The sequence below is a fragment of the Nycticebus coucang genome, chromosome 8 (assembly GCF_027406575.1).
Source record: "Nycticebus coucang isolate mNycCou1 chromosome 8, mNycCou1.pri, whole genome shotgun sequence".
In the NCBI taxonomy this organism is placed as follows: domain Eukaryota; kingdom Metazoa; phylum Chordata; class Mammalia; order Primates; family Lorisidae; genus Nycticebus; species Nycticebus coucang.
This window is the reverse complement of record NC_069787.1, coordinates 73,942,755-73,957,661: the sequence shown is the minus strand read 5'-3', so window position 1 is coordinate 73,957,661 and position 14,907 is coordinate 73,942,755. Positions and strand designations below refer to the sequence as shown.

At 34.5% G+C, this 14,907-nt stretch overlaps 1 protein-coding gene across 10 annotated transcripts in view; it reads right to left on the bottom strand.

The window, feature by feature from the left end:
* Window positions 1-14,907, bottom strand: part of RBMS3 (RNA binding motif single stranded interacting protein 3) — a 793,177-nt gene that overhangs the window by 38,531 nt on the left and 739,739 nt on the right. For all 10 annotated transcript variants that reach the window (XM_053599626.1, XM_053599630.1, XM_053599631.1 and 7 more), the window contains one exon: window positions 1,252-1,332. In XM_053599626.1, coding sequence (XP_053455601.1) covers window positions 1,252-1,332 — 81 coding nt within the window. The remainder of the gene's footprint in view (window positions 1-1,251; window positions 1,333-14,907) is intronic.

Genomic DNA, 14,907 nt, shown 5'->3' with positions numbered 1-14,907 from the left:
AAATCAGGTCCAAATATTTGATTTTGTTAAGTAGAATCCCTCTTGTGGTTATGTCACATACTCAAAAGGTGTGTCAAACACCCTCATGGTGAGAGCACCTCAACATCCTCTCCTCGGCCCCTCCTTCATTACCTGGTTCCCTAACTTGAATTGAAACAAGTTTTCTCCTATGTGGACATGTATTATATCACCTACTGGCTTCATGTTAGTATTGAGTATATTGGACAATTGCTTTTCCATTCTTGTGATACCTTACTAAGGAGAATGTGTTTCAGCTCCATCCAGGTTAATACAAAGGATGTGAAGTCACCATCTTTTTTATAGCTGAATAGTATTCTATGGTATGTATGTATCAGAATTTGTTAATCCATTCCTGAGTGGATGGGCATTTAGGTTGTTTCCATGTCTTGGTGATTGTAATTTAAGCTGTGATAAACAATCTAGCTGTGGTATATGTATACCATGGAATACTATTCAGCTATTAAAAAAAATGGAGACTTTGCATCCTTCGTATTAACCTGGATGGAAGTGGAAGACATTATTCTTAGTAAAGCATCACAAGAATGGAGAAGCATGAATCCTATGTACTCAATCTTGATATGAGGACAATTAATGACAATTAAGTTTATGGGGGGGGGAAGCAGAAAGAGGGATGGAGGGAGGAGGGTGGGGCCTTAGTGTGTGTCACACTTTATGGGGGCAAGACATGATTGCAAGAGGGACTTCACCTAACAATTGCAATCAGTGTAACTGGCTTATTGTACCCTCAATGAATCCCCAACAATAAAAAAAAAAAAAAAAAGAAAAAAAAACAATCTAGCACAAACGCCCTTATGATAAAATGATTTTTTTTTCTTCTGGGTAGATGCCTAGTGGTGGGATTGCAGGGTCAAATGGGAGATCAAACTGGAGTTCTTTGAAGATTCTCCATACTTCTTTCCAAAGAAGCTGTATTAGTTTTCAGGCCCACCAACAGTGTAAAAGTGTGCCCATCACTCCACATCCATACCAGCATTGGTAGCTTTGGATACATGCTGATTTTGTGAGGATTTTTTTTTTTTTGGCTTATTTATGGTGTTGGATATTGTGAAAAGTGAACACAAACCTTTCTTTTCAGCTAATCAGCTTTCGTTAGTGTTTGTGTATTTAATACGTGCCCCAAGACAACTCTATCCTTCCAACGTGAAGCAGAATTAAAAAAGGTTGAGTGCCCCTGCTCTAACCTTTTCTATGAGATAGGGATAGACTTACTTCAATAGAAACAGCTGTCGGAGGCACAGGCGTGTACTGGGGAATGTAGGTCCCTTGCATAGGAGCAGCAGCAGTCATATACTAGAGGGAATCAAAGAAAAACGCACATAAACTTTGAGTTGCGACCAGAAAGAATATTAAACACCACATGAGACTGCTTTCAATATATGGCTCGTGGCCAGTGCATACTTAGTCAGACTCTATTTTGACCAAAAATAAGAAGGTTCCTAAAAGCACTGCATAATCTTTGCTTACTGATCAGTACCAACAGCAGCCCCACCTCTACGGTTTTCATTAGGAGTTAATTCACTTCTGTCTCTCACTTTGTCTTTTTAAGTATTCTGTATAAGTCGCAAACATTTCACATTTCACAACTAAACCCAAAGTCCCTGAGGGTGAGATGATGTCTGTTTTTTCTCCATTTCAATTCTAGTACCCATCACATAGTAGGCTCACAACAAGCATTTGTTGAATGAATGAATCATCATATTAATTGTTAGTAATAATTTATTTTCAAATTTTAAAAGTGGAAAAATGTTGTAAGAAATATTTATGTAGCCCATTCATTACTGGCAAATATTGTCATTTTGTCATCTTGACACTTAAAACACAAGAAATAAAGTATTACAGATAATGTTGAAGTCTTTTCTTCCTTTTCCCTATTCCATTCTCATATCACCCATAGTATTTCTTTTCCAAATCCCTTTAATCCTCCAAATTTTCCACATCAGAGTGAAAAATAAAATAGCCAAATCATTTTTTCTAGCTATAGTATTCAACAAAGTACAATAATGTGTATGTTTCCAATGAAAAAAGGGAAGCCCAATAATATAAAAGCTCACCTACATAAGCATATAATCTATGACCCAAATTCCTAACACACACATTGTGCCTGCAAATTCAAAATTCCCTTGTTTGAGAATTGAATTTTGTATAGAATCATCTATGTTTTCGAGTTTCTAAACTTGACCAGTATCACAAAACTTTAAAGCCCAAATCATCTAATGAAAACAAGCCTTCACAATTCATAAAGGTTAAAGGAGTGATTTAAAAAGAAAAAAAAAAAAGCCTCTGATACTTTTTCTTCCAAATTTGCTGAGATCAAATACCAAGTGCTGTATAAATACAAAAAAAAAACCTAAATTACTCTGTTTTGTGTACCTTAGTACTTTCAATATCCAAGAGGCAGGATGATTCTGAATCAAGGAAAATGTCTTAGTGGAGACTAGTCCATTGGTGGTGGTTGTTCATAATTACCTGTATTCATGGATAAATATAGTAATAAATCCACTTTGGAATAAATGATTTGCCATCCTAAACTAAACATTGGTTTACGCTATTTGCTAAAAATGGAGACAGTCTTAATGGAACAACCCTAAATCAAACAAACCAAACTGTTGTCTACGATATATTTGTTGCTGCTAACAATAGAGCATTATTCATATCTATATTAAAAACTACCTTATAATTTGGACTGTGAGCAATTGTTTGAAAGGCCTGGTGCTATTAGTCATTTAGCCTTCTTGTTCAAAATTATCAGAGATTTCTGCACTCTATTCTCTGTGCTCTCACATGTATCACTCTTCTATTAAAACTGTCCAGACTATCATTTTTTTAAAGGCCTTAGCCAAGTTTTACTTGTCTCTGCATCTTCCAGTATACCAAGTAGTGCCTGGTACCCAGTAAGTAATTGTTTAATGACTGAATGAAAGGCTACAAGAAGAAAGTCTACAATTTCCAATTAAAAATCTTGTATGTTTCTTGGCCATCGATCATTCTGAACTCATGATAGATGTTGATTTTATCATCCCCCATGATGTGTTTGTATAACCTTTAAACAAATACCTTAGCCAACTCTACTCATCCTTGTCCTCATGCCTTTAAGCAGCAATAAATACTCAGATATTACATTGCTATCAAAATCTCCAATGAATATAGAACTGTGGAGTCCCATTTCAGGATTATTATTTCATATCTAGATCCTTATGGCTGGCATGCATCTGCCCTGTTAACAAAACTGTTCTAGAAGAGTGTGCTTTAGATAACAGTTCCCCGGCCATTTCAGATAGGTGATTTGTCTCTGTTACATAGGGTCTAAATATCTTTTAAGTTAGTATTCCCTGCATTGTATTCTTTGGAACACTGGAGCTATACTGAGAAAAAAGCTTTCTGTGTTCTAAAGCATTGAGCAATGCTGCATAGTATAGCCTTTTCTTGATATTGAAATGTAGTTAAAAAATAAAAAAAACACTGAGAAAACACGTTTTACAGAAGCCTATTTAAAAGCAATTAAACCAGTATGTCTAAATTCTTTTTTTTGTTGTTTTTTGATAGCACCTATTAATTTTGGTTAAAACTGGCATTCTGAGGAATAGACTTTGTAAAATATTTCTTTAATTGAATCTTAAAACTCTAGCTGATTTGTAGCAAGTGTAAAAATATACATATTTTTTAACCAGCTATTAATTTTAGCTAAGTATAGAATTGATACAGGTGTAGCCATATTCTACCCTTTGGTCATGGTTTTCCAAGATTTACTATATACTAATTTACTATATAATAATCCTTCACCTATTTAGGTATTTTCTGTTCTCGAGTTAGTAATGCTCAACTTTGCAACTGCGCCTAATAAGTTAGTATGTGTGGATGTTGCATAAAATGATGTTACTGACACTCATCTGCAAGACTCTTCTGATTCATCCCCATTCTGCTATTTGCATCTCTATGGAGACAATCTGTCACCGGGGACCAAACCTGTGGCCATATAAATAGCAATGTTTACCAGTTCACATGAGAATCCACTAAACTACTTAGATCTCCCTTAGCAAATTAAAAACTTTCCAGGTAGTATGTTTAATGAGATGCATTTTATGTGATTCTTACATAAGTTTCAACTGCCTCTGAATTATTCAAATCTACATCTGTGTTTTATTTTAGTAAAGCGAATAAGTGTGCCTTCACTTCTCCCACAGTTTTGAATGAAGTTATAAACATGACTCAAACTGAACTGCTTCTGGAGCAATTCATACTTGTCTTTTTGGACCAATACTGTGAATCTGGCAGTGTGATTCACCCATTTTACATATGGAGAAACTGAGGCCTAAATGCAATGGGAATAAATCACAGTTCTGACCTATGATTCAGCACATTTTTAGTCTACTTCATTCATTATCTTTGAAGGCAAGTAAACAGGGCGCTAAGACCTTCTTTCTGATCATTGCCATGTAGTATAGATGTTAAATTATTTTAATGGCTTTCATTAATTGAATTTTTAATTAAGAAATATACATGGTGGACATAAAGTTCATGTGCAACTTAAAATAGTTTAACCTATAAATCATAGCAAACAAACTTTATTCTACCCTATAGAATAATATGCCATTGACTGGTATATTTATTGTTAATTTATTTTTCATACATATTAACGTACCTTCACTTTATAATCCAAACACCTAATTTTCTTCTAGTAGGCCTACCTCATATACTTGGTAACTTACTTTTATGCTGCTTTTCTGAATAAAACCAATAGAGAAGTTATAGTATAAATGAGATCAGCTCAGTTCATTGTGTTATGTGTGTGTATGCATATATATCTTTTAATTAAAAATAATATTTCTAGAAACCTAGTAACCCTAGTAGAGCTTGAGAAAGTTCTTTTACAATTAAAAACTAAATTATTTTGAGTAAGTCAATGCTATTGAATTGCATGCCCCTTAAGACTATTATCTCACTATAAATTCTTGGAATGAAATTCTTCTATAGTATATATATATATATTTTTTTTTAAGATAAAGCATCAAGAAGTCACAGTCTTATAAAATTAGGAGCAAGTATTTACAGGAAATGGCTACATCTATGTTTAAGCTCAACTTTCAACTTGTGGTAATTGGAGACAAATAACTCTGAACTTTCTGTGCAAGCACACAGTTTGATTACTTTTAAGAGCACAGATGAACTACAGTCAGACTTAATAATACAGATAAAAACAACATAGGTTAGAACTGGGTGCTTTAGACCCTGCTTTCATTTCATCCAGCTAATAAATGACAGAGGACTAAGAGAATGACCTGTGATACCAATTCTGCTCTTTAACTTGATAAATTCTCATAGGGTACTTATTAAAACCATAATAAGAATAGATACGTATCCTGTAAGCTAATCTCTTTTATTAGCATTTCCCCAAAAGCCATGACATTTCTGTCATAATTTTCTCATGAACACAAATTATTTATTTTGCACTTTTGAAGTACAGGGCTAATGGGAACTACATTACAATGAGATGACATAGATAAAATGGTTTAATCTGTAGAATGTGTATCTGTCAGTAGCAGTTCACAATAATTGCATTAATGAATAAATATACTTATACTTTTTGGTAAACATCTTGATGATTTTTGCATATTTTGAAATTACTAGATTTTCACATGTAAATGTGTAGGAGTAATGAATAGCCATTTTTAAACCCACAAAATAAATTCCAGACTCTATCACTTGTTCCAAGAAGTCTAGACACTGCATCACTAAGATAGTGACATGAAGGAAAAAAAATGTGAGATTGGAAAGGAATTGTGTTTTTGCTTGTTTAAGTTTGAATAAACTGCTTCTGTTACTGTGGAATCATTGATTATTCTGAGCAAACAAAAAAAAAAAAACCCAAATTAGTAGTTCTGGATTGATTCACTCTTCTTCCACCAAATAAAACCAAAATTTAAGTGATTTATGTATTTCCCATGAGGAAACGTTCCAAATTCATTATTTGTAGAGCAAGGGAGGGGAAAGAAAGTTCTTGCATTTCAATTTTTGGAATTTTTTAAAGAAGTTGATCAATCTCATTTGGAGTTATCATTATACTGCTTAGATTTTAAATTGTGTTTCTAGTCTTTACTAAAAATATGTAAAGCTGATTAAGAAATTTCAGAAAGAGGAATTTTTCAGGTCCTAAGGAACTCTGAAAGTCAGTAGGAATGTTAGAGAAAAGCTGTAAACATACATCTGTGAAATAATGTTGACCAGAAAAAAACAGAGACTATGGTATATGATGCTAACAGCATGCAGTATGAATTACTTTCAAAATCATGGAGTTCAAAGTTTCTTTTAACAAAGGAAGCTTGAGGATGTAAGACTAACCTGAGCCATGATTTGCCAGAGTTGGATGAATTGCTGAAGGAAAAGCACAATCTCCAGCAAAGGTGTTCTGGAGTTTTGAGGGCCAACATTTTAGATCTGTATGAGTCTATCATTTCTGAGTTTAGGCACATTCCAAACTCAGAAATGGGTTGGTAAACTGATATCTTGCATCCTGGCTTTGCTTAATTTAGCAGTATTAGTTGCCTTGAGTATAAGTCTAAGAATGCTTTCTAAGTTTGCATGTCACTCAATGAATTAGAGGCTATCCATTGAGAGGTTTCTCCTTAGAAATACAAAGAGAATATCTACTCTAGGTCACAGTAAATCTAGATTCCTACCTGAATCCTTACTTCTCAGCTATTCTTATATTCTTCATACTTCTGCCAATGAAATATTGGATAATGATGTAGATCCCTATCCAGGAAAGTAACCACGTATGCTTTCATAATGGTTTATATTTCTATTAATATATAAGCTGACTATTTACTTTTAAAAGTATTAATAGAGAAATAATAGTGAGGCATGGTGGTGGACACCTGCAGTCCCAGCTACTTGGGTGGCCAAGGTGGCAAGACTGCTTGGGCCCAGGAGTTTGAGTCCATCCTGGACAACATATCAAGACCCTATCTCAAAAAAATAAAATAAAAAGAGAAACCATGCCTATAATCCCAGCACTTTGGGAAGCCAGGATAGGAGGATTGCTTGAGGCCAAAAATGCAAGGGATATACTTCTACTGTGAGTGAAAGCACTAGAAGGAGGAAGAAGACCAGTTAGTGGGCTTGATAGATAGTGGGAATTCAGAAAACTATTAAACAAGAAATATACATTGTTTTCATTGTACTCTGGAGTAGGAGACATTTGCTTGTGATATGCAGCAAAGAGAATAACAAGGAAGATTCTTGGATATTGTTCTCACCTTGGAAGTCTGCAAAATCTTACCCACTGCACAACAGTGGGGGATAGTTATTCCGCCACAGCCCATATCACAGGCTATGGAAGCCTTCAATTTGGCAGAGAAAGCAAGTTTCATGAATGTATTAGAAAATATAAACACAAGGTATTTCAAGTTTGAACATGTGCATAGATCTCTATTGTATCAATAAAAATAAAAGATAACACTATGGAAAGGTAGTTGACCATGAAATTATGTCTCAAAATTTGAAATTTGAAAGAACTCTATTTAGACACGATTAGTTATCTCCCTCTCCCCAAATTTTGTAATAGGGTTGACTGAACATAAAATCTTGAGAAAGATGGACAGACGGAAGATTCATTAGACCACAAAGACCACTTGGTAGGTAAAGACGAGTGATTCTGATAAAAACTGAGAACTAATTGTCCATCAGATTGGAGAATGGAGGTCATCTGTAACTACAAAAGCATGTTTGTAGTGGAATGGAGGGAATGACCCCTTGGATTCAAAAGAAAATGGAAAGTGAGTAAGTAGAAAACATAATTAAGAGGATATTATGAACAACTATGTGCTAATAAATTTGACAACATATAAAATGGACAAATTTGTTGAAAATCATAATTTGGCAAAACTGCCATAAAAAAGAATAGAAAATCTAAATGGTGTTATATCTACTAGAGAAATTGAATCCACAATCTAAATGTTTCCCATAATAAAACTTTCAGCTTCAATTTGATGAATTTTCTAGACATTTGAAGAACTAATAATACCAATCTTATATAAACTCTTCCAGAATATACTAAAGAAGGAATGCTTCCCAATTCATTTTATGAGGTTAGCATACTCCTTATACCAAAGTTTGATAAGGACATTACAAGAAGAGAAAACTACAGCCCAGCTTCCTTCATGAACATTTATATAAACTTCCTAAACAACATTTTAGCCAATAAACCTAGTGTGGGATTATTTCATGATTACCTAGTAGGTTTACTATTTGAAAATTAATCAACATAACTCACTACATCAATAAAAAAGAAACTTATGGCATCATCTCAAAAGATTCCAAATCATCTTTCATAAAATTTAACATCTATATATAAAAAAAGTCTTAGCATACACCAACAAACTATCTTAATACACGAATAAGAACTATGACTAGAATTCCATATACCGAAAAAATACAGTTAATGTGACAGTTAATGTTGAAATACTGAACACCTTCTATTTACATTTTGGAAAAAGATGAAGTTGTCCAATGTTACATCTTTAAATGTTGTCTTCATGGTTTTGGATAGTGCAATAGCACACACACACACACACACACACACAGAGAAATGGAAGGAATAAAAATGGAAGAAATAAAACTGTCGTTATTCACAGATGACATTCTCAAATATATACTAAAGAAGAAAAAACAATTTCTGTAATTAATAAGGAAAGTTAATAAAGTTGCTGAACACAAGTCAATAAAAATTATATTTCTGTATGCAAGCAAGGGACAATTAAGAGTGAAATTTTAAAATATACTATATATACAGAATAAAAAATCAAATAGATAGAAATAAGTTTGAGAAAAGGCAATGAGAGCTTTTGTACTAAAAATTAGAAAGCCTTGATGAAAGAAACTAACACCTAAATAAATTGAGAGATTTACCACATTCATCAATTAAAACACTCAGTATTGTTAAATTGTCAATTCTCCTAACAAATTGTAATCCCATTTGAACTCTAAACTGATTTCTTGGTGGAAATAAACAATCCCATTCTAAAATTTATATGTAAATATGAAGGACTTAGACTATTCAGGAAAATACTGGGGGCAATAAGAAAAAGTTGAAGGATGTATATGACTAGATATTAAGAGTTGTTAAAAAGTTATAGTAAATAATATAATTAGTGTGGTATTATGACCAGTATAGAAAAATAGACTAATGGAACTGAATAGAGAGACTAGAAACAATATACATTTGCTACCTGATTTAAAACAAGAGTGTCACCACAGTTACATATGGGGAAAATGATCTTTTAAATGATGATGGATCAGCTATTTATCTCTATAGGAAAGTGACCTGACTCCTTCTTTACACCACAAACAATTAGATCATAAAAATAAAAACGATAATAATATAGCTTTTAGAAGAAAATAGGGGGTAAGTTTCACGATCTTGAGAAAAGTAAAACATTCTTAAACATGACTCTTAAAGCACTAACTATAAAAGATTTTTACAAATTATCAAAAGACTGAGAGAAGATGGTTATAAATCATATACTTGACAAACATTGTTTATAGAATATATATATTTTTAAAGATCCACAAATCTTTAAGAAGACAGAAAACCCAACTTAGAACATGAGTAGAAATAAACCATTAATACCCACAACAACTTAGATTAACCTCCAGGGAAGTGTGCTGAGCCATAAAGAAAAAATCCAATTCCAAAAGATTAGATACTTTATGATCTTTGTGTCTATAACATTTTTGATGTGCCAAAATGTTAGAAATGGAGGATAGATTAGTGATTGTCAGATTTAGGGAAGAGGGATGTGGATGTGAAAAGTAAGCAGCTCTTTTTGTGAAAGAGAAGAATCCTACGGCATTGAGACTGCCCATTATCCTGCCTGTGGTGGTAGATAAACACATCTACATTGGTAGTAAATTTGTATAGAACATGCATCATATAGACACAAATTAATTAAAACAAAATTGAGAAAATATGAATAAGATCTGTGAATGGTATCAATGTAAATTTCTCAATTGTGATGTTCTACCATAGTCATGCAAAATGTTACCATTGGGGAAATTGGGGCAAGTGTACAGGGAATGCACTATATAATGCTCCTCTAACTACATTGTATGAGGCTACAATGATCTCAATAAACATTTCATTAAAAACCCAAATTTAAATAGGTGTCTATGTATATATGTATGTGCATAATTTAGTTAGTTGATGTAAATGGCCAGTTTGTACATGAAAACATGATTAATCTCACTTATTGGTCATCAGGGAAATTCAAGTAAAAATGTTAGGACATAACACTACACTCCAACCAGGATGGCAAAGATGAAAAAGACTGACAATACCAAATGTTGGTGAAGAAGTGGACAACAGGAACTTTCACACACTGCTAGTGAGAGCTTAGGTTGCTACATCCACAAAACTGTTCAGCAGTACCAATAAAGCAGAATACTTGCAGAGCTTATGACCAACAATTATAATCCTAGGTATGTACACAACAGAAATCTTACATATATCTACCAAAAGATACGTATAAGATTTTTAAAATAGCATTATTTATAATGATTCATGCTGGTAGTACTCTAAATGTTTATCTATAGTAGGATTAATAAATTATAATATATAGTATAACATAAAACAATGGAAAAACAAACTGCTCTACAAATATTGATGAACCTCATAGATATAATGTTGAGTTAAAGAAGATAGACTTAAAAGTCTTCATACTATATGATTTTATCTCCTTAAAGTACCAAAACAAACCAAATCTATGGTGCTAGAAGTCAGGATTGTGGATACTTTTGTAGGGATAATATAAAAGCAGAAAGATGAGAAAGCTTCTATGATGGTAAAATCCTTTTTGTATCTTGATCTGAATACTGTATACATGAGTGTTTATAATTGGTAAGATTTATGGATCTGTAAATACATGAATTGCACACTCTTCTTCATATATGTTATACTTCAATAAAAGAGTCTTAAAAAAGACTGACAGAAAAATGGAAAGGCTGATTTTAGATGACAGCAGGGACATTTTATTCATTGAAAAACTATAGAATTAATGGATACAGATGTGAGAACGTTGGGCTATCTATAAGGTACCTATATTCTCTTTACATTATTTCTATTTTGAGGCAGGATGCGAGGTGAAAGTGAGAGACAGTGTGTTTGAAAGTCTGAGAGAAGGTATAAAATAGTTGTCTTGGAGACTGGAAGGGTAAATTGGCCGGGACCATATAATAAGATTTCTAGGTAGTGCTGATGGGACATTCAGGTTATATAGTCAGAAAATTCACATGAAATCTACCAGCACAGTGGTAGGTTTTACTCCAGCTGCACAAAGCTGTTCAAAAGGATGGAGCAGACTGAGAACGGAACACCAGTGAGAACAAAGTTTGACCAGAAGAATATGAGGAAGAGTTAGCCAAGATGCATGAAAAACAGCAATGACAGTGTTCTATTGTAGAACCTCAATCAGATGGTTGCGAGGAAATGAGGGGAAAACTAACACTGAGAGAGTGGGGTGAATAGAAAGGCAGGTTTAAATGGAGCCAAAGAATTGCTGCAACAAGGATCGTGAAAGGAGTGTGTGAAGGAAACAGGTGGTTGTCAGAGGATGATATGTCTGAAATCAAATGTTCAAAATTTGAGAATTGGAGTAAGTACAGTAATTGCTAATAGAAAATTCCAGGACAGGGTAGAGAAACATCACCAGGCATGAGAAGCTCAGGAAAGTGAGAGGCCAAAGTGCTCTTTTGTTAAATTCCAATAAGGGATACATATACTTAATTTACTTATTAGCAACATTCAGTCAAAAAATTTTGAGCCCCTACTATAGGTGGTTAGTATTGTATTAAGTAAGCACAGCTTACTGGTTATGCTAATTTTAACTATAGCATTAAAGCACAGACTGGGTAATAGGACATAATAAAACCCAGAAGAAACTGGCTTGTTACTAATGTATTGGATGTACGGGATAACTCATGTCTCCTTTCTCATCTTACACAAAGCTATTTAATTTTATGTTCTATTCGTTATGGCCACTCTTACATTCTCCATAGAGTAGCCAATCCAATCCTTTTGAGTTGGACCTTTTGTATTATTACTATTTTATTCTGTTAGTCTTCTCATTTCACATTTGAATTTCCCATTTGCTTATACTTTTTAAAATGTCTCTTAACAGTCTGTATTTTTGCCATATTAGTTTGGTTTAAAAATGGTAAATAATTTAAAAGTGTCTGTAAAGAAATATGGAGAATCCTCAAAGAGCTAAAAGCAGGATCCATTTGATCCTGCAATCCCATTGCTAAGTATCCACCCAGAAGAAAAAATAATTCTACCATTAGGATATTTGCACTAGAATGTTCATCAATGCTCAATTCACAATTGCCAAGAGTTGAAATCAACCCAAGTCCCCATCAATACATGAATGGATTAATAAATTGTGATATATATATATATATATATACACACAGTGCTATGGAGTGCTATTCAGCCATAAAAAGATGGAGACCTTACATTTTTTGTATTAACCTGGATGAAGTTGAAGAACATTCTTTTTAGTAAAGTATCATGAGAGTGGAAATCTAAGTAGCCAATGTACTTGATACTAATATGAAATCAATAGATGAACAACTACATACCTACATGGGAGAATAACACAATCAAGTGGGGAGGAGGGAGTGAAGAGAGAAAGAGGAGAGGGGAAGAGAGAGGAGGATTGATAAGCTCTCACTCAACGGGCACGATGTAAGGGTACACAGCACACCCCCTCAGGGAAGGGCTCAACTCTAACTTGAACTATACCTAACAAATGCAAACAATGTAACCTAATAATTTGTACCCTCATATTAATCTGAAGTCAAATTTTTTTTTAGAGACATAATCTCACTTTATCACCCTTGATAGAGTGTGGTGGTGTCACAGCTCACAGCAACCTCCAACTCCTGGGCTTAGGCGATTCTCTTGCCTCAGCCTCCCAAGTAGCTGGGACTATAGGCGCCCGCCATGATGCCTGGCTATTTTTTTGTTGCAGTTTGGCCGGGGCCAGGTTTGAACCCGCCACCCTCGGTATATGGGGCCAGCGCCCTACCCACTGAGCATAGGTGCTACCCATCTGAAATAAATTTTTAAAAATAAAATATTCTGTAAAGAGAAGATCTCTGGAAATGAGAGATTAGGTTAAAGCCAAACCAATATTTAGTATCAGTCTCTAAATTTGAAAACATCTAAATTTGAAATCATCAAGAAGAAATTGCTTTAACAAATAATGTAACTGATCTGTTATCGAGATAGTTTTTTCAGAAACTCATATAAACACACAGCTGAACAACGTACTTTCTCAGCCTCTTTAGGTTCATTTACTTTTTTCTCTAAGAAGCTAGGCTTTCTTTTTTATGTTTTAAATGAAAGACTGAGAGACTTTGTCAAGAAGACAAGGGAACCAGAAAATCCTCAGTGTGCCTGGAAGCTTTGTTGTTTTCTATTTAAGTTCTGTGACTAAAACATTAAATCAGGCTGGGTAAAGATGCTTCAGCCAAAATGAAAAGGAACTCATTCTGACTGCCACACACACCCAGTAAATTCCATCCCACCCAAATCATTTCCTCTCCATGGTGTCAGGCCCACACATCGTGAATGCCAATCGTCCCAGTAGGCTGGAGTAGATAACACATCTCAACAAGAGAGAATGTGGAAGGTGCCCCTTTATGTCCTTTGAAACAAAAGTTCAGTCTCTCTAAGAGTCACCAGTATTCCTTTTCTTTCTTTCTTTTTTTTTTTGGTAGAGACAGAGTCTCACTTTATGGCCCTCGGTAGAGTGCCGTGGCCTCACACAGCTCACAGCAACCTCCAACTCCTGGGCTTAAGCGATTCTCTTGCCTCAGCCTCCCGAGTAGCTGGGACTACAGGCGCCCGCCACAACACCCGGCTATTTTTTGGTTGCAGTTTGGCCGGGGCCGGGTTTGAACCCGTCACCCTCGGTATATGGGGCCGGTGCCTTACCGACTGAGCCACAGGTGCCACCCCAGTATTCCTTTTCAACGTGTCTATTTTTCAGTCAAGAGATTTAAGAGACAGAACTTCACTTAATCATCTATTTAAAATATTCACATAAGAGATTGATCCAAGATGGGTGGGGAACAAATTAAGGAAGGGAGACAGTGAAAAGAAAAAAGAAAGAGGTTAGTAACAGTATAAAAAAAAGAGGAAATAATAGAAAACAGCAAACTGGAAACTGTAAATATAGGGTATAAATCTATTTCATTAAAACACTTTTAGAAACTATACATATTCAGAGGAAAAACAGATTTAAATGGTACTAGTTTATCCATGTGAGCACATATAATCTTGGCAATATTAAAATATAATGGAATAGTTTCTGCCAAGCTATAGATATTATCATTTTTTCCTCTAAGAATATGAGAAATTGAAAGTAAGGAGCCAAGGGATAGAAAGGAGGACTGGAAGGAAATCAACCCACTGGTGCCAGAGTCCGGTTTCCACTTCTTGCCAAAGAGTTTGAAGAATAGTTTGTTTGATGAGAGCTGTCAGACCATGGAGAAGCAACACATGTTATCTTGGAGTAAATTTTAACCCACTCCTACACTGTTCTTAATACTATTGTGACCTCTATCATCTCTTTTATGTTTGGCTGTACTGAAATAGCCAGGTGTTCACAGTTAAGAGCATTCCCTTTTGAACCTCCTTCCTCTGTGTCTTTTTTTTTTTTTTATCTCCACTGTGTTAAAATCGTATTTTATCCACCTCCAACAAAAACCTAAAACCTGCCTCTTAAGTTATGTCCAAATGCCAAATTCCTGTATGACACTTTGCTTTAGTTGCTCTTTTGGAAAAACTCTCTCCAGTGACATCTAGCA